At 43.9% G+C, this 21489-nt stretch overlaps 1 protein-coding gene across 1 annotated transcript in view; it reads left to right on the top strand.

The window, feature by feature from the left end:
* ccdc3a (coiled-coil domain containing 3a) overlaps nucleotides 1-21204 on the top strand; it is a 77437-nt gene extending 56233 nt beyond the window's left edge. Inside the window, exon 3 of the mRNA XM_078552954.1 lies at nucleotides 20268-21204. Within this exon, the coding sequence (XP_078409080.1) occupies nucleotides 20268-20519 (252 nt within the window). The 3' untranslated portion in view covers nucleotides 20520-21204. The remainder of the gene's footprint in view (nucleotides 1-20267) is intronic.
* The last annotated feature ends 285 nt before the right edge of the window (nucleotides 21205-21489 follow it).

The raw sequence follows: 21489 nt of genomic DNA on the forward strand, positions 1-21489 counted from the left end.
GCCTCAGGGAGATTTCTGCGCTCTTTCGCGCGCATGCGGTGTGCGTCATGCTGGGAGGGCCTCAATTGGTGTCGCGCACCCGATCGGGGGTGCCAATCGGGTTCGCCCCGCCCCCGCACAACCCCCCCCTGACCGGGGGGGGGGATAATTTTTCCCATGGTCCTGTAACTTACTAGTTCTAACTTATTTCCCTTTTTAAATATTGGCACCACGGGGATCTCTCTGTCGCATAGGACATTGTTCCCAATTACATTCATTACTTTTCAAAGGCAACTCAGTGCTAATTTCAGTCAGTAAACTTTCAGTCCAAGGTACCTTGTGTAGATGAAGCTACTGGAAGATTTAGGGTCATGTGGTCATGAGAGGAAAATACAGCATATGCAAGAGGTCAAACTGGGTGAAAAATTCTGCTCTTTTAAGTAGGAATTACAATTACATGGAGCAGTGTTTTTACTCCCGTATGTCAACCCACAGCTTCAGTGTAACTGGCTACTCTAATGTGTGTTTTACATGAATCGTATCCAAATATTCCAAAAGTTTCTGCTGGCGCTGCTTAAGTGAACTGCCAACCATTAAGCAATTGCTTGTTGAAGCATCATTTATTTCAGTTTTGGATCATCTAAACATCGTTATAGCTAAAGCTGAATTGCTGATCAGAATTACTGCTGTTAGCCAAATACAATCTTTGGATGTTGATTCTCTCAGGTGCTGAATAAAGTGACATTAACTCTGAGCCTTTGATACTAAGTACATGACGCTGAACACAATGCTTTAAGTTCTGGAGAATCTGAATCCAATTCTGCGGAAACTGTAATCGAGGGAAATGGTTTTTGGAACCAGAGTGTTTTGCAGAAACCACAACGGATTTTCATAATCTTTTTGGGGAAATTAAAAGGGCACAGTCTTTGTGAAAAATATTTGTTCAACCTTCTTTAGTCTGTCTGCAAACATGTGACACATGTACAATGATTGAGTTGTAAGGAAAGGGTTAATCAGAGTAGCAACAGAATTCTACTGCTTATGTGAAGTGGCATTGAAGTAATGTTAATTTTTAACCTTTGTTAAGTAGGGCAGAATGCTTCTTACATAGCAGTTTTAAAATAACGAATTGATGTTACAATTGTAAAGCTGCACAGCAATTGTAAGATGCTCACCACTGAACTGAGACAGGCCATTACAGCACCCACGCTTTTAATGTGCTTGTGTGAATGAATCACCTGATAGAGAATGTGTCTTAATGGTATATGCTAATTGAAGATGATCTAATGCATTGTAAGCGTCATGCTAAACTTGAGACAGCTGTATTCACTGTGAATTGCAAGGACACAAGTTGGTCCTGCAGAAGACAACAACATGTGTAAAAGATTAACTTTTTATCTAAAGTTTATGTAGTGTGACAGCAATAAGGGATGCAGAATCAAACCTTATGGTCATACAACCAATTAAATGTAACGGAAAAGAAACATGTGATATGGTAACAAAAATAAGTAGGCATAATGATTTGCTCAAGGGAAAAGTAATTTGTTAGTGAGGAGTTCAGTTTGTTGAGTCAGGTTTGATCAACCTGAACCTTGAGCCCAAAACTATATTATGTTTGATTTCTTAACCATCATCCTCCAGTGTAATTGTAAGCATTATATAATTGAGTGTATGCTTAAGTGCTATTACCAGTACTACATGCCTAATAAATCAATACACACTTGACCGTAACATATCAAGACCCTTACTGAGAACCTGAAGACACTGATTTGAGGTGATTGACAAAAGAAACAATGACGACATGAGGAAAAATGTTTTTACACAGTGAGTGGTTAGGATCTGGAATGCATTGCCTGAGAGTGTGTTGGAGGCAAGTTCAATTGTGGCTCTCAAAAGAGAATTAGATCATCATCTGAAGAAGAAAAATTTGCAGGTGTACTGGGAAAGGTGGGGGAGTGGCTCGAGGTGAATTGCTTTTGCAGCGTCAGTTTAGCGGAGGCAATGGCGTTGTGGTATTGTTGCTGAACTAGTAATCTAGAGACCTAGGGTAAAGCTCTGGGGTCCTGGATTCGAATCTTGTCACAGCAGATGGAATTAAAAGTCTAATGCTGACCGTGGAACCATTGTCGATTGTTGTAAAAACCCATCTGGTTCACTAATAGGGAAGGAAATCTGCTGTCCTTACCTGGCCTGGCCTACATGTGACTCCAGACCCACAGCAATGTGGTTGACACTTAAATGCCCTCTGAACAAGGGCAATTAGGGATGAGCAATAAATGCTGGCCTAGCCAGTGACACCCACATCCCATGAATTTTAAAAAATTTTTAAAAAGCACTGACATGTCAGGCTGAATGGCCTCCTGCTGTACTGTAACCATTCTATGATTAAGAAAAGTAGGTACAACATGTAATTATAGATAATACATCCTCTAACAGTGTCGCCCTGTTACATTTGCTTCCTCTAACACTTCTTTGTCATGCTATTTCCATCAAGCACATCTGTCACACTTATGCTCAATATTGCACGTTTCTCTGATTGAGTCCACCTATCTCTACCTCAACCTACACAAAAGCTCTATCGGTTGGACATAATCACGTGACTGGAACTGGAAAATACCAGCATCGCTCTCATAATACTCCGAATTAAAGTGCAATCTAATTTATTCAATGACTACAGGTCAGTCATTCTAATATCTTCTATGTTACACAGCATAAGTCAAACACTCCCCTGACTCGCTAGGAACAACATTTTCTACATTTATTGTTATAAGAATGCCATGGTATTGAGTTACATTCCATCTTTTTACTCTGTGTTGCATGACCTGACATTTCACAAACCATTTAACTTTTTGTAAAATGAAGAACTGCTCTGCTTATTATTTTTGCAGAAACCCTGAAATACTTGGTTCTATTGTGTTGTGAATTACTGCAGTTTGGTTAAAAAAAAGGAACCTATTTTCCTTTTGGACCTTAAAAAAAACCCCATGTGTTGTGTCCTGCACTAGTTTTTTCATGTGAAGAATAATGTAAAAATTACTGAAAAGGTCAATGGAGCAACACTTGTTCACAACCCTTCATGTGGAACCTGTAAACAGCGGGTAACATTATTTCAACATATATTATGCTCCTGTGGTATTCTGTGAGCCTTTGTAAGCTTTAGTTTGTTTCAAAGCTAAAATGACTTTGGTTTATTTATGTAGCAACGTTCACTGTAAAGGTATCTTGATATCTCTCTCAATCTCATGCCGTTCGTATGCCTGAGACCAGACTCCTGATGCAACTGTTCTACATGGAACTCAGTCCCAGGAGAACAGCAGGAACACTTTAAGGATGCCTTCAAAGCTTCCTTGAGGAAACCTTCCTGCTATACATTTGCACATTGGGATCTCCCCCCTCCATTTGGTTTGCCAGGGATTGTTTATACATATATAATAAATATATATACATATATAAATATATATACATATATATCCAGGTACAATTTTTGAGAGAGACGTGTGTCTTCAGAGGTATTGTCTTTCAAATGAGGTGTTCAAATGAGGCCCCAATCTGCTCGATAATTGAAGCTAAAGTAGCTCAGTTTGTACTTCCAAATTTTAAAAAATATTCAAGCTGTCCATTCGACCATTCTTAATGTTGGCCAACTGTCAACATGACAGGCATGAATTATAAAGTTGGCACGTAAAATACTGAAAATACACAGTATTTCTCCTGAATTTAATTGATTGCGAATAATTTGTGGGTCTATCCAGACAGCAACATTTATTTGATTCTCAGTAGCTGTCTGGCATTAGCCTGTATAAATACACAAGATACAATATGTAGCAGTGAATTTTCAGTTAAATAAGAACCCAGTGATACAATGAATCCTGATCCAAATTGGCCTCTGGGCCCATCTTATGAAATGGATGATACCTTTCATCCTACATCAAATGATACTTAAAAGACATCATAAAAACCTCTACATCAAAAAAACTGCTGGAACATCTATCTGTAAATTAATTTTCATAAGTGATGGATACCGAGGAGAGGTTGTAAGGCAGCAATCTTATCAAGCAGTTAATGCGCAATGTCTGAAATGTGAAAAGGCTAAGGTTAAAAAATCTTCCATATTGTGCGTTATTTTAAAATTATAATAATCTGTGGAGCTCTTGCACTAACTTTAACCTTTTCTTTACCAATTTTATTCTATTTTAAATCTAGTTTTCAACATCTTCTGGTATCATGACACGCTGTGGTTTTTTTTTCATTCAAAAGTAGGATAACTGTCACTGGTTAGCCCAGCATTTATTGTCAATTGCTAATTGCCCTTGAGAAGGTGGTGGTGAGCTGCCTTCTTGCGCCGCTGCAGTCCATGTGGTGTAGGTACACCCACAGTGCTGTTAGGGAGGGAGCTCCAGGATTTTGACCCAGCGACAGTGAAGGAGTGGCGCTATCATTCCAAGTAAGGAGGAAGCAGATGGGAAAGTGGAGCTGAGGCAGATGATCAGTAGGGTAAAGGGTTAACATCAGAAGCATACATGATGCTGGTGTAATAATGATGTCAGATCACATGACTCAGAAGTAAGTGAGATCTGGAAGGAGGAGAAGCTCCAACCTCGTGTAGAGGTCCAAATGTGTAAATACTGATTGCAAATAAAGATCAATGGTTTTAAGAAGCTGCAGACTCGAGCTGTATCCTTTAGGAGAATAGATAATCCCCAAAACCCCTGCCTAGATCCCTACCACACAATGAAACAATAGTGAAGCAGGTTTTCAAGGGCTGAATAGTCTCCTCCTGCTGCTATTTCTTATGTTCCTATGTGTATGAATTGGAGGGAAACTTGCAGGTGGATTCCTTGGTTGGAATCTTGCTGAGATGTCGGGGGCTTTGCCTGCCAACTAGAGAGCCTGTTAGAAACCTACGCTGCCTCTTTTCCGGAAGGCCTGCCGAACCACAAACCAATCAGGCCCCTGGAACCAAGACCCTGTGGACAGAAGTCTTGCCTACAGAGAGCTGCCAGCCAATCAGAGGCCTGCAGCTCTTGTGCTCAGCAGCACCACAGGGGAGGCTGTGGCTGCTGCCAGAAGGACAGGAACCGGAGTCCCAGGATCATGGAGTGACCCAGGCCACAGGTAGGTAATGTGTGGTGGGTGGGGTGTTTGCAGGGTGGGGCTCGCGGGAAGAGGGATGCAGGGGGTTTGGCAGCAAGGGCAGGCTCTCAGTGGGCCTCCCCCTTCCTGATGTCAAGTCCCTCAATCGGGCACTGGGTGCCTTTGATTGAAAGATCCCCACAGGTGACAAGCAGGTCGCATGGTTTTACCTGTTGTGCATGCCGCGTGGTGACAGGCCCATCTGCAGCTGGGTTAATACCAGCGGAGGTGAGATGAGGCCCTTAAGGCCACTAAGGGCCTCAATTTTTGGCAGGGCAGTAAGGTTGACCATGGGCCCTCCTAGCCAGAACTTAATTCGAGCGGAGGTGAGAAGGTGGCAAGCTTCCGGTATGGCACCATCCTTCCTATATGTCCTTCCCACCTCCAAGCGCACCACCAGTGAGAGCAGAAGACTGTGCCCCTTGTGTCAGTTGCCCTTGTCCTTTTAGGTGGTAGTGGTCGTGGGTTTGGACGATGCTGTTGAAGGAGCCTTGGTGAGTTGCTGCTGTCCATCTTGTAGGTGGTACACACTGCTGCTACTGTGCGTTGGTGGTGGAGGGAGTGAATGATTAAGGTGGTGGATGGGGTGCTGATCATGTGGTACTGGGTTGTCGATGGTGTCGAGATTCTTGAGTGTTGTTGGAGCCGCACTCATACAAACAAGTGGAGCATATTCCACCACACCCCTGACTTGTGCAGTGTAGATGGTGGCTAGGCCATGGGGAGTCAGGAGTTGAGTTAGGCGCCGCAGAATTTCCTACTTCCCAATCTTTGACCTCCCCTTATGGCCACAGTATTTGTGTAGTTGCTACAGTTAAGTTTCTGATCAATTAACCCCCAGGATGTTGATGGTGCAGGATTCATGTTGTTATGCAATGACATCTACATTGGAGAATTATGATTAATATCATCAATGGAAGCATTTTGAGTGATAATCAACAGTTGTTTCCAGAAAGATAATATCATTAGAAGGCAGTAACTCAGTCTTGTTTATCAGATGATGCTCTTAGATCTTGCATGGTTTATGGTGTGATATGAGCTCCTGTATTGAATTACTCCTTCATGATTTATTTAAAGCTGTTTACCATCTGTAAAGCAGACACATATTTTTGTAACTTGATTTGATTAAATTTTTATATGCATTTATGAGATGATTAAAAACTTGAGGAATAATGATTATGTGAAGTGATCATATTTTAAAGAAAAATGTAACCCAGAGTTTATTTTTTTTTTCATTCATTCATGGAATGTGGATGTCACTGGCTGGGCCAGCATTTATTGTCTTTCTAATTGCCTTTGAAGGAGGTGCTGAGCTGCCTTCTTGAACCGCTGCAGTCCATGTGATGTAGGTACATCCACAGTGCAGTTAGGGAGGGAGTTCCAGGATTTTGACCCAGCGACAGTGAAGGAACGGCCAATATATTTCCAAGTCAGGATGGTGAGAGGCTGGGAGGGGAACTTGCAGGTGGTGGTGTTCCCATGTCTCTGCTGCTCTTGTCCTTCTAGGTAGTAGAGGTCGTGGGTTTGGAAGGTGCTGTCAAAGAAGAATTAGCAGGTTACAAAGTGAGGGAATATGTGAGATCCATTGGAATCTGAAAGAAGAAAAGACTGGCCAAAAGTGTGAAAAACTCCTGAGGACGTATCACGACTGGAAATGTTAACTTTTTCTCTCATTACTCTTTCTGATGGGCCTGGCCGACTGGATACTTCCAGCGTTTTTATTTTCTTTCAGAGTACCAGGTTAGCAGTTTTAAAAAAAATTATCTCTGTGCTCACTTTATGTACAATGAGCCTGTGAGAATATTATTTCAGCAAACAGCCTTAGAAATGGTTAGAAATGTCTCTCGATGAACGCCATTTATCTCTCCGATTTCAACTACAGATTTCCAAACCTTTTGCGACATGATGATAGACCTAGTTAGGGATGCAGGAGGCCAGACCTCCCATTGGCCAAGTTACACCATGGGCTGGATTTTACCAGTCTTTTAGGGATGGGCTGGGAGCAGGAAGATTGGCAAAATGGCACTGGAAGGTAGTGGGTGACATGCCCGTTGTCTTCTAGCCACCATGCCATCTTGGCAGCAGCAGGGAAGGTGGCGGAGACCCCTCCCACTCGGAGCCCAATCGAGCCGCTAAAGTAGCCAATTAAGGGCCTCTTCCTGCCTGCACCAGCAGTTTAACAGTGCTAGAGGGGGCCCACCGCCGTGTGGGGAGATCACCTGGTACAATCTGGCAGCCTCATGGAAGGCTCTGGTGGGCCTTCTTTTTGGGAACTCCATGGCTCACCGAGGGGGACCCCACCCCACCCTGTGGCGGCAATGACGTTGCTACCCTCAGCGACCCCCAACCCCCTTCGCCCTTGCTGGGATCTGCCCGACTGGCTCCAGCACCCCCACATCCCACTTACATAGGCTGGAGGGTGGGCGGCTGTTCTTAAATAGGGTTGGCAGCACTGGCGGTGGGCAGTTAATTTACAGCCACTGGCCAGACGTGGCCTGAGTCCATCTGACCACCAAAGTGGGTTTGAGTTCCTGCTTTTGGCCCTGATGATGGGACCCCTGCTGCTCCGGCCAAATCCAGCCCCTTCTTCTTCAGTTATCAAGACGCGATGTTTCTTGTACGCAGACAGTAAAGGAATCTTTAACATCTACACTCCAAAAAGATGCTGAAACAGCTGCTCCAAGAAAAGGTCGTTAAAAACGGTTTTGAAGTTTATAAGTAATTTGTTTCATCGATCTGCAGAATAACTGCGTTGGAAAGTGATAGTGACCACGAGGCAATCTGTTGCCTGCCAAGCTGAGGGCTCTGATTTCTGTGCTGCAACTCTCAGTAGGTTTGTAAACTGGGTACAAATTTCCAGAGAGAAGCCAAAGGGTGTGGGGGGGGAGAAGCAGAGAAATTTAAGGTAATTGGCAAAAGAAGCAATGGAGACACGAGGATAAGCATTTCACGCAGCGAGTGGTTAAGATCTGGAATGCGCTGCTGGGAATCCAATGGAGGCAGGTTCAATTGAGGTGTTCAAGAGGGAATTAGATTGTTATCAGAAAAGGAAGAATGTGCAGGGTTGTGAGAGAAGACAGAGAAATGACACTAGGTGCATTGCTCACTCAGAGAGCTGGTGCAGACACGATGGGCCGAATGGCCTCCTTTTGTGCTGTAACGATTCTGCGATTCCGTGGAATGTTGAATACAGAAAATAAAAACGCAGAAAAAGCTAGGAAGGTTGGTGCAGATGAGATTTGGGAACTGAAAAAAGGACAGTTACTGTGCTTTCTTGGCTGTGAAGATCATAAGCAAGTTCCAGCCTCCAGTAACGTTACATTGTCACCTTGACAAACACAGTGGGATTAATTTTCATCGTTACTGAAAGGTCGTGCTAGAACTGTATAAAACACTGTTTTGGTCACAACTAGAGCACTGCGCCCAGTTCTGGTCACTGCATTACAGGCAGGACATGATTGCGCTGGGAGAGGGTACAGAGGAGATTTACAAAGTTGTTGACAGCAATGGAAAATTATGGCTGTGAGGAAAAATTGGATAGGCCGGGGTTTGGAACTGAGGGGAGGCTGAAAGGAGTTTTAATTGAGGTGTATAAAATTATGTGGGGCCTGGATAGAGTGGAATGGAAGGACATACTTCCCTTAGCAGAGAGGTCAATATTCACAGGGCATAAATTTAAAGTAATTAGTAGAAGGATTAGAGGGTAATTGAGGAGTAATTTTTTTCACCCAGAGGGTGGCGGAAGTCTGGAACTCAGCCTGAAAAGGTGGTAGAGGCAGAAACCCTATTGTACTTAAAAAAAAAACCGCTTGGACATGCACTTGAACCGTCATAACCTACAGGCTATGGACCAAGAGCTGGCCGATAGTTTTAGGTTGGATAGTTCTTTTTTTGGCCAACATAGACCCAATTGGCTGAATGGCCTCCTTCTGTGCCATAAATATTTCTCTGGGTGGAATTTTCTCGTTAGCGTTGGGCGTGTTTGGTAGTGGGAGCAGACAATATGGCGAGGACCAAAAATCGGTTTCACAGCGTCGTGAAGCCAGTTTGCAATCATCCGCTCTGCCTGTCAATGGCGGGCCATGCTTCCCGCCATTGGAGGTTGGGAGCTCCATTGTAATACATCTGCATATCATTATAAGCCCAGCTCACCAGGATCATCCCCCCCAACGATGGATCATCCGCGCACGTCAACATGCTTCACAACTGTACCTAAGCGACATGCACCTGGGGGGCTGCACTTCACTCAGGACTTCGAGGTTTGTTTGCCCACCTTGTCTTGGGCACTTGTAGTCATCAGTGCCAGGCTTCACGGACAGCACCACATCACATTTAGGGGGGCACTTGGGCAGCTCTCTACCTACCAGACCACCTGTAAGGCGGGGGTGGCTTTTCAACGGCTGCAGGGCTGGGGCTTGCTTGGGGAAGGGGGAGAAGTGGCCTCAGGCAAGGGAAGAGGCTGCAGGATGAGAGCTGTACTGGGGAAGGGGGGTATCCCAGGGTGCGTGTGGTGTCACATGTTGATCTGTGCAAGTGGCTTCAAGATGGTGAGGGCTGAGGAGACAGTCTCCAGAGGAGATGAGGCCAGGTGGAGATGTGAGGGTATGTGTGAGAATGGCTGGTGATGTCCCTTGAGCTGGCAGTGAGTGAGATGCCAATGAATGTGTGATGGGCTTGAGTGTGTGAGTTTAGAGTGATGAGATGGTTGTCTTACCCTGGCAGCACAGATGAGATCATTCATCCTCTTTCTGCACTGGATGACCAACCTCTTCTGTGCAGCACTGGCACTGATCAGTACAGCCATCTCCTACCAAGCCGGATTGGTGAGATTGTTGGACCTCCTGCGGCCAGAGTTGGGGTAGAGGACATCACGGTGAGCCTCCACGGCTTCCAGAAGATGTTCCAGGGATGTGTCACTGAATTGGGGGACTGCTGTCTTCTTGCCTTTAAGGGCCATGTCGTCTGTGCAGCAGTCCTGGGCTGGAAGGACTGAGAGGTATGGCACCTGGCATGAGGAAGCAGCAAAGCAATGGCATGGCGGGCAAATGAGAGCCCGCCCGCCATTGAAATGGCGTGTTTCCCGGTAACGCATGATTAATGAGGTGGGATGGGGATGATGTGGTGTGAAGAGCCACCATTGCAGCCAGCGGGTATAACGTCCTTTTTCCCGCCTGCTACTGCACTTCATGCAAATCTGGGACAATTCCGTATGTCTCTATTTGTAATATGGCTTTCCAGGATATGATTCTTGAATCAAAGAACTATTTGTTAAAGTACACAGTGGTGTTCGGCAGTTGGACACTTGGAGGGCACACAGCTGTCACTCCAGGTTAGTACATTTTCAATTCCTCACTTAAGGGTAATATATACCATTACTAGACTGGTCTGATGGACAAGTGACCTGCTCCTTGTGCCTCTGTGCGAGACGCTTTTTGAGTTTTGCATTTGCCCTGCTCTATCCCTCCCTGTGACTTGACTGACAGCAAGTTGTGATTGGGGGGTGTGTGCAATCACACTGATTGTGTTTGAAATCAGGACGACAAGCCTGCACCTGCCATGGTGAAGAAGATCAGAAGTTAAAACTTTTCAAAAATGGCATTTTGATGAAGACTACAGCAGATTGACTGTGTAAGTCCACTGTTACTGGTTGAATCTAAGCAGATCCTGAGGCTTTAGAGTTGGTCAGCTCTCTTCCCTTCCGCAGTAACAGTACGTGACTCTGCTAAATATACTTTGCTGTTCGCAGTTTGATACTGATCTTGTCTCACATTGGCAAATGGGGTAGAACAAGTCCAAACTCACTGCACTGAAGGCAGAGTCTGCAAGTTGCCAGTCATCTGGCACCGCATTGTTCCCATCAAGAACAGGTCCTTATAGTAATTATGAATGAGACATAAGTCTTGTGCGCATGAAACTGGTCATAAATCTGTACTCATGTCCCACAGGGATTTAGAGATAGGAAGCTCTGCCAAACATTTTGATAGATTATTTAACCCTTATATGAGTTTGGAAAAAATAGTCTAACAAATTCTCAATGGAAGAAATAGAACTTCCTGAAATTCCTAGGAATTAAGTTAATCCGAGCAAAGACAAGACAGTTAGTCTTCAGAGCTGGAAACGATAGTTTGATTTATTTTCAACAAAGCGTCTTTTATTACAAAGCTGCAAGCAAAGCACGGAAACACACAGGGCTAAAAAATGGATGTGCACTTGTCTTTGAGCATGGGGTTTATGTCTCTCAATCAGCCTGCGTCCAGTCCTGTTGAGGCAGGCCACACACAAGCATTGTGGTGCCTCCTCATTCTCCTGATAGTAATTTGCAGCCAAGCTTGACCATACTGCTGGCTGACTGCGTGGTCAACAGGGGTCCTAGCAGTATGTGGGGCCAGCGTGTGCTCCAGCCAACTTCCAGCTCTTAAAGGCAGTCGGTCCCTCATAAAGGAGAGATGCACTGACAGAAAGGAAGCTGCTGGTGGTCTGCAATTGGAAAGAAAATGGAGCAGCAGGGCAGAGAGAGGACACCCACTTTCACAGACATGGCACTGGAGGCCTTAGTGCTGGAGGTACACAGGACTCATGTTTTTGCAGGGGATCAGGAAGCCATCAAGCAGAAGCAGGTGGCAAAGGAGGTCAATGCAAGGAGTATGGTCCCAAGAAGCTGGGAATAGTGTCACTGGAAGGCAAGGCCATGTGCAGTCTCATCCAATGAAAGTCAGCAGCCTTCCATCAACCATGTTTCTGCCACTGAGGTAATACTGTGTAGGAACATTAGACCAGGCAAAGACACCTACAAGGCAGGCACTAAGGGAATACACTAGGCTGAATAGATCATTTGTTTGTACAAGTGGATGTGTTTTGATAAAGATGTTATGGTAAATGTTGTGTTTTATGCTCCAGAGATATGCCGAGATGAGACACTCCAGGTTTTGTGTGTGCAGGAGTTTTATACAATGCTTTAAAGTGTCTGATCTCATGCTTAGAGCAGCATGCCTCAGTTTAGTTTCTTTTTCTAAGTCAACACACCCAGGCTTAACCAATCACATACAGTAAGCAACAGGCGCATAATCAAATACTGAACAATTGAACAATTAGACACTATAGTAAAGTTATTGTTGGTGGCTTTTATTGCCGGATCATAGCCATGGGGATGATTGAGTTTCTCAGAAACTCTAGGTTCAAGACCCACTCCAGGGTTTTTTGGCTATAGAAGGGGTGTTCATGACATGGTTCAGTAGATTGATAATCAACCTGCTAATCCTGCCAACACTTCCCCACTATCCCCCAAAGGGGAGAAAAATGTGTGCGAAGATGTGAAGCAAAGTCATTACAATCTAAATTGATCCAAAAAAGAATAGTGTGGATTATTTAATTTTTAAAGGATACTTTAAAAATTAAAATGTCTCTGTGAGTAATTTTAACTTTTAACACAGAAGAGAACCTTGTGATAGTCAATCGGCTGCCTATTTCATAAATTGCCCCATTTTATTTCAGAGTTATTTAATGGAAAGGAGACCGGGTGAGTTGTAAAGCAGACTGCCCATTTGGTAGCATCTGTATTGGCTTAATAATGGTAGTTAAAATTAGCCTCTCCATTTTAAGAAAATATAGGACTGGGGTCTTGAACCACTTAAGAGAAGCATATTGACGTTCTGGGATGAATACATACTCCTGAAGAATGCAAATAAAGAAGTGGGCAAGATTAAATTCTATTCCATCCACAGACCAGACCCAATTTGGTCTATCATTGATCCTATTTAATCCATTTAATCTCCTAAAGACATATTCTCCAACATTTCTCCTTGCCTCATTGAAGGGTAAATGAAGCAAAACTCCAGAATGTATATTCAATTTTCTATTGCACACTGTTGCTGAGAAAAGAGACATTTTTTGTCGAGGCGTATTGTCCTGATGAGTGCAAGATGAGAAGCTTTGACAAAAAAATGTCTCTTTTTCAGCAATACTCAAGTTCTGCACTTCCAAATGACGCTATATGTGCTGGATCAGAAATCTTCCCACACACAATTCCCTGGCCCTGTTGGCAGCTCAAGAACCCAAAGCATTTGATTATATCTCTGTGGAGGAAGCGGTGATGATGTGTGACTCGGTGGAGTGTTATCAGTTAACTGTGAGGCACTGAAGAGTGACAGCACATGTGGCATCACAAAGATCGCTTAATGACCTTGAGAAAGCTTATGCAGCCTAGTGGAGTGTTGTAACAACACAAATGTAAGACGTATTAGCAACTGGGAGATTGAACAGAAAGCTATAGCATCGGTAGAACAGTTAAGTGAAAAGGAAAGATGAATGAGAACTTCTTCTTGTGAAACTGATTAAATTTTCTAATGTGCTGGCTATCTGTGTTACCATGTGTAACTCGTGAAATTTATAGCACTGGTGGATCTTGAGGACATCTGAAGTTATTTCAACTCTACAAAGGATGCGAGTAGGGCCATATTTGTCAGGACTACTACTTGGTGGTTGTGCAGTTGTTGGGGCTGGTTGGGGCTGGTTGGGGTGGGGGTAGCTAGGAACTCCAGGAGCAACACTTTGGGAGGCTGAGAAGGGAGAGGAAGAAACAGAACAGAGAAGTCAGTCGCACCACATTGTGGGGGGAGGGGGGTGGTGATGGGTGGAGTGAGGTGGAGAGAAAATAATGAGAAGCCAGGAGCCGTATTTGGTGTAGGCAAAGCAGACATGCAACTGGAACAGTTTGGCCATGACAGATGCGATTTATGAACACAGGAACTGGAGGCCATTCAGCCCCTCCAGCCTGTTCCCCCATTCAATGAGATCATGGCTGATTTGTGACCTAACTCCATATACCCACCTTTCCCCCATATCCTTCAATATCTTAGGTTAACAGAAATCTATCAAATTTAAAATTAATATAATGATCTAGCATTAACTACTGTTTGACAAAGAGATTCCACCCGTCTTTGCGGAAGCGTTTCCCTCCTTCTGAATTTTTTTAGATTATGCCCTTAGCCTTGAACTCCCCAGGTTCTCAGGCAAATTTAGCCTCACTCGTGATTTTGCAAGAGGGCTTCTCATTGCTTTTCAGCTATTTGCCTGGGGAGTCAGATTGGGACCCGGTTGATAAATCTATGGGCAGGATTTTGCCCTTGGCGGGGATGCTTGGTGGGGATGGTTGGGAAGCTGACCGCCGCCAGCAATAGGCTCCTCTCCGCGATTTCACACGGGCGGACCAGTTAAGGCCGGCCCTGCATGGATCGCGAGCGGCAGCGTTGAGCTCCAACTGTGCGGGCGGGAGGGGAGGGAGAGCCGGGCCTGGCACACAGTTGGCGCATGCGTGAGTAAGAGCGCTTCAGACACCCTGATGCACGGAGCTGCCTCAGAGAGACTGAAGCTCCTTTTAAAAAATGAATAAAGACAGTAAAAAGTTAATAAAACATGTCCCCTCATGTGGCTTTGTCATGAGATGGGACATGTTTTTAATTCCAAAATAAAGTTTTTATTTAATGTTTATTTGCTTTAGGAAACCTCATCCTGCTCATGGATGAGGTTTCCTAAAAATATAAAAGACGCTTGGCCTTTTTGTCTGCCTGCCTACCGTAAGGTGGATGGGCAGTGTCAATTTGAATTTAATTAGTTTGTTAATGGCCTTAATAGGCCTTTTAACGATCGGCGGGCGCACAGCCAACTCCGGCGCGCACCCGCCGAACGAAATATCATGCGAGTGCGAGATGACATCGGGACGCACACCTGATGTCATCGCGCGTCATTTTACGCTCGGACGTGTTGGGCGCGCGCCCGCACACCGAGTGTAATATTCTGCCCTGCGTCTGCTGATTGGCAATTTGGTTACAGGGAGAGCAGCTCGGTAAGAACCTGAAACTGCCCACTGGCTTTTTTTAATAGAAATAAAAATCTTGCATTTATGTAGCACCTTTCACAACCACTGGGCATCCTAAAGCGTTCTTTGATCAATTCTGTGCACCTCCTCTACTTTAAAAATAACTCCTTAAAACACTGTTCCTCTGCCGTGCCTTTCATTTCCAACCTACTCTTTATCTTTAAACTTTCTTCTCCTGCTTAACACCCGCTGTTTTGCATTCGTCAGACCAAATTATAGGAGGTAAAAGGAGATAAATAATTTCCATTATTTTTAAATGTATTTCCATCTATTGTTTTATCTCTACCTTTTAGCCTATTTCGATCCCTTCCCCCCACCCCACCCCCACTAGGGCTATCTGTACCTTTCTCGTCCTGCTTTCTACCCTTAATGTCACCTATTATCACAATCCTTAGCTAATATCATCACCGTCAACACCTCTTTGTCCTTTTGTCTATGACGTCTTTTGGTTATCTCCACCTATCACTGGCCCTCTATCCAGCTCTACTTGTCCCCCCCCGCCCCCCCCTTAAATCAGCTTATATTTCACCTCTCTTCTATTTTTCCTTAGTTCTATTGAAGGGTCACACGGACTCGAAACGTTAACTGTGCTCCTCTCCGCAGATGCTTGTCAGACCTGCTGAGTTTTTCCAGGTATTTTTATTTTTGTTTTGAATTATAGGAGGTGCTGGATTCCCCGCCTGCTTCCCCCCACTTAGAAAGCCAGTGGGGGAGGCCGCTGAGGGGAACATCGGCTGCCTTGCAGCCATTTAATGGTTAATTGGCCACCATCGGATCTGACGTGGGATTTCTGTCCCTCAGGGACAGGAAGTTCCATTTCGGAGAGCTGCCGGCCAATCAGAGACTGGCAGCTCTCCAGCACTTTGAGACGTATCAGTTTTTGGGTCAGTGTTTAGGGTCTTGCCAGGTTCCAGGCTGGCAGGACGGGTCGAGTGTGGGCAGTGTTCCGGGGTTTGAGAGGTCATGGGCAGAGGGCAATCTGGGGAGGGGTTGGTTCCATCTCGGTGGGGAGGGGTGGGGGTGCTCTTTAATGAGGGAACCCCCTGTTCCCTTCCTCCCCAAACACCATCTTGTGCGGGGAAGCCGGCCAGGCTGAGTGCTTAGTGTGGACCCCCTCCCGCCACCGGTTAAATTGCGGCATTAATTGTCCGCTGAAGGGCATCAGTTGGCCCAGTGGAAGTGGGGGTGGGCACAGCCAATGTCACCCCACTGCTGGTATAATTGCAGAGGGGGCAGGGGTGAGCAGGTAAATCAGCCCCCTGTCTTCAAACCTGTTGGCCGGGGTACATAAAATCCCACCTCTCAATGTAAAGCATTTTGATATATGTCCTTACCTAAGGAGTACCCGAGGATTAAAAGGACAGTGTAATTGCACAGTTCATGAAGTATCTAATATTTTACTTGACCAATTGTTATATTAAATTATTTCAAGATATTGCAATTGAAAATAAAGATTAAAACTGAACACTGAAACTAATAATTGAAATCATTACATTATCTGGGTGGGGAGCATTTATATTGCGATACACAATTGCTGGGCGGTCCTTATCTGTCAATGATTATTCATATGCTTGTAAGAACTTAACTGCCGCCATCATATTTAAAATAAATTTGGAGGCAGTAATAGTTACTCCACTGTAGATAAATGCTTTTGAACGTATTAAACTCGATTGATTTATGGGTGAAAAGATAGAAACCCATGATTTTTGTTCCGATACCAATGGTTAAGAGTTTGCCTCATGATTTATGAGATGGCGGTGTGGGCATTACTGTGGCGGTGGGGGGAGTTGGTGCTGCTCCCTAACTGCCCTAAAAAATAAATCTATTGCTTTCAGCACTTATGTTCAGTTTCAGGCTTTCAAGTAATTAAAGTGAAGCTTAAGCACGCAGCTTAATTTGCATACCCGTGTCTCCCTCCACTTTCAGTAGTACTCATTGACATATGTCATCGGCCTTTATATAGAGCTATTTTTGAGTTTCCAATCTTTTCAGGGCTCGTTCAGTTTTTTTTAAGCCGTTCCTAGTTCCATAGGTTGACATGAATGATGCTGCCAGGAGTATTGCTGAAAAAAGAGACATGTCGAAGCTTTTCGTCTTGCACTCATCAGGACACTTTGCAAGAATACCAATATAAGGGGAAAACAACAATTTATACTGTATGTAAAGAGAGTGCTGGTTGGTTAGCAAGTGGATTCTGATTGGTAGGGGCATTGCCATGGTGAATGCACCAGTGATGGTGCCTGGCAGTTAACTGTCAAGCATTGTTTAAAATTTTAAACCAGGCAGCTTGACCCTGATTGGTCAAGCCATTGCTATATCAATTGCAAACGCTTATTTGCTTTCAATCATAGAAACCAACTGACATCATTGGCGTTAAACCCTCAAGCAAAATTAGATATTGTGAGGCAAGTAGCAGAACATCCTTTGAAAAAAGCGGTTGGTACTGCCTCAATTAATTCCTTCAAAGACCTCAAGTTGGAGATTTGTTTGGGAGCTGCAATGAGGATATAGAGAGAAATGATTAAATTCTCTCTGGGACTCAGAAACGGAGATGGGAATGTTAGGTGGAGGCGGTAAGAGCAGCAGACATTGGAAATGTGGGGTTGGGTAGATATTCAGCATTTTTTACTCATAACCTTTACTGACCACTTCTGTTGCAGGACGGTCCCTCAGGAGATTAAACAGTAAGGATAGAGGTGATGATGGGGATGTGTGGAAATGCTCAGTTTAAGAAGCCAGTTTCCTTTTCTGCTCCTTGCTTTCCTCTGTACCAACAACTATTTATGGTTAAGTAATGAAAAACCACATGATAAAATACTGTGGTACAGTATTTACAAACATTTTACACATTGCCTATTTTATAATTAGCTTATGGTTTGCAACTTGAAGTGAAATTTGAACTGTACCATATTTGAATTAATGGACTGCAGTTGTTCAAGGAGGCAGTTCACCACCACCTTCTCAAGGGCATTTAGGGATGGGCAATAAATGTGGCCTAGCCTGTGATGCCCACACCAATGAATGAATAATAGCAATATTTAGTCATTTGATTTAAAATCAAATTAGAACAGCTCACTCGCCCCTTCTTAAGGCTGCAAACCATTAGAAATGTACCTCATGCTATCGAATGTGAGGAAACTGCTTTTGATTGTTCTCTTTAAACTCCCTCTGCAAGGCATCCATTCAACTCGAACTGTGCCATTGGTTCCCTCTCTTTTCAGATGTTTTTCCATCTCTTCTGCATGTTTCCTGTTCTCTCTTGTTCTCCCAGCTGGATGCCAATGCACCAGTTGGGAGCCTGGATCAGAAAACAGGCCACAAGTCACCCACTGTCATTGCCACTCACCTGCTCTTTTAATTACCCAATGAACTCACAAAGGTGCTCAGTATTTTTGGCTGGGTCAAATCAGACGCTGTGTGTGAATGATACTTTAGGTCAGAAGCAAATTATGATTATTTTAATAATCCCATCATTTTGTTTGTAAATGTTACTTTACACTGAGCAATGCTCTGGAGAGGCAGCAACATTGACAGTATCTATGGAATGGGATTGGCTGATTGAAAGTGGAAGAGGGGTTAAAGAATTCTATGGGCACAATTTTGCCCTCGTTGGGCGGGCTCGGCAGAGGGGGCGAGCGGGAGCGGTCGGGAAGCCGACTGCCACCCACAATCGGGCCTCGACAGCGCTTTCACACTGGTCGGCCAATTAAGGCCCACCCAACGTGAAACACGAGCTGCAGCATTGCCTGTGTGGGGGAGAGGAGGGCGAGTGCATAAGCTCGCGCATGTGCGCGGGTGCGCGCAGGTAAAGTTCCCTGAGGCACAGAGCTGCCTCAGGGAGATGAAGATTTTTGAAAATAAAAAAGAAAGATTTTTAAAATGTTAATAACATGTCCCCTCATGTGAATCTGTCACATGAGCAGGAACATTGTTAGAAATTAGTTTGAAAAATTAAAAAAAAATTTTTAGTGACTGATCGAAACCTCATCCCGCCCGTGGAGGAGGTTTCACAAAAAATCCAAAGGCCGCTTGGCCTTTTCGCCTGCCCACCAACTGTAAGGTTGGGCGGGCAGCAAAAAAGTTTTGTTTAACAAGATCTTTAATGGCCTTAATAGCCCTGTGAATTGTCGGCGGGCGCGTGCCAACTCCTGCACACTCCCACTGACTGAAATATCGCGACGCTCTCCTGACATTATCGCGCGTCATTTTATGCTGGTTCAGGTCAGGCGCGTGCCCACCCAATGAGCGTAATATTCTGCCCCAAATTAAAAAAACAAATGGAGACATTTGCCACTTCCCGAATGGCCCTTAGTGAGTTGATGTAGTGAGTAGCTGAGTCATACATGAAATTCCAGTTCTAATCCCCTGTCTGTGGTGAGTTAGTTGATCTCACAGGCTGGTGGTAGGGACATGACATTTGACCACTGAGTTAAGAAAGCCAAAATCAGTAGCTCCTGACCCCTAAGTAGTAACCCTCAGTAGAGGCACATGTATGTGGGCATCAGGTGAGGACAGGATATGAATTAGCTGTCATACCCCACTGCACGGTTGAAAAACCCAAAGTATCTATCACTAAGGTTCACACTGAATAATGGCCAGTTTTGGTGAGGTGGTGGGGTGCAAATGGTGATGACGAAACTAGAGCATTGAAATTGCTATTGGTGCTGTTATTATTCGAACAGTTAACAAACTTGTGTCAGACTCCCCCTTGATGTTTAACAGTTGTTAACACACTTGAGATACATGGGTTGACGTCACTCCTAAAGTAGCAGTAGAGTTTGATACGCGTGTAGCAAGAAGCCATACAATGACAGTGATCTCGGTTTTTATACCTCAGCAAGGAGTCAATCCCTACAAGCGAGAAGAGGACAAGAGGTGAAAAACCTGAATTGAAAAGGGGAAAGGAACATAGGAACAGGAGGAGGCCATTCAGCCCATCAAGCCTGTTCCACCATTCAATAAGATCATGGTCAATGTGCGAATAACTTCATTTACAATCATTTGCCCAATATCCCTAAATACCTTTGGTTAACAAAAATCTATCGACCTCACATTCAAAGTTAACAATTCAATGTGCATCAACTGCCATGAACGATAACAATCACATTCACAGGTGACGTTTCTCAGCCTCATGAAATGGAGAATTTTATGTCTACTTTATACACTGAAAACATTGACTATTTGTTGAAGTAGAGTTCCATCAGCACTATTTGGTTTCCGACATGCCAAACAAGGTAACCGACCAAAAAGAAAAGACACTAAACTTCTGCTCCTTTTACAGCTCATGTGTTCCACAGTGCAGAAGGCACTTTTTGAAGAGGAAGATCGAGTGAAGAAATTGATCAACAGGGTTGCCATGCTGGAGAGTCGCAACAAGCAACTGAAGGACAAGGTTAAGAGAGTGAAACGCACCCTGCGGCAGTTGAAGAAGAATAGCCGTCGCATGGAGCAACTAAACAAAAAACTACTGGAGAAAACATCGAACCCACTTTACACCAAACCAGACTCCAATGTGGCAATTCTGAAAGTGTAACAAACAAGCAGTTGTACCAGGGCACAGAATTTGTTCAAGTTACTTTTGCTTGTCTTGTAATTTACCCAATGAGCTATCACAGGAGGTGCTGGGCACTTCAGTTAGCTCAATCACTGTACGCATTGTCAGTGATGTTCATTGAAAGCCACTTCTGAATAGTTCTATAATCTCAACACTTTGTTTAAGGAGAGGAACGGAAAATTGGAAAATGTTATTGCGCACGTACAGTATTAATCATTATTTTACTTAGGTCAATATGCGCTAAGTATCTCTTGCTTTAGCTGCAGTGTTTTCTTTTGAGAATTATCTATGTCTATTCTTGTAATTAAGAAGTAATGACACCATAACTAACAGCATAATTGCTGGTTATGTAAAGTACAGACAATATCCATTCGTTTAGTGCTTTTCAAAATGGAAACACGTAGTTGTTTTGTGTGGGCAACAATATGGCAGTTATAATGCAGAAAGCCTGGTGTTTGTGCACCTATCCTCCAATCCACTATAAACCTCTATGACACATTTACATCGAATATGATTTTTGAAAGCAAACTTATAATTGTAAAGTTACCTTGTGTATTACATTACTGAGTCTAGACAATTTCAAAACCATGGTCTGTATCTTTTTCTTAACTATTTGTAGGGTGTTTTCTATATATTTCAATAAAAATATATACTTTGCTAATTACTTTGCTTCCATTGGTGGATTATATAAGCTTTTGCTTTCTCATTTCAAGCCAGCAACCCAGCGTGTGCAAAGCCTGTAAGGAACAAGCACCGGAAATCTCACAGGTTGCAGATAAGATTTGGTGAAATATTCTCTTTACACCTTTGTGATTGTAGTTATTTCATTTGTACTTGTGAACTCCAATCTGCTTGATTATTGACAAAGTATTCCAAACATTTCATCTCTCCTTTGACAGTACAAGTATTGCCAGCTTAACATTGTGCCTCTGTATCATGTTTTTGGTTG

Source organism: Cetorhinus maximus, chromosome 12 (genome assembly GCF_964194155.1).
Source record: "Cetorhinus maximus chromosome 12, sCetMax3.hap1.1, whole genome shotgun sequence".
NCBI lineage: Eukaryota > Metazoa > Chordata > Chondrichthyes > Lamniformes > Cetorhinidae > Cetorhinus > Cetorhinus maximus.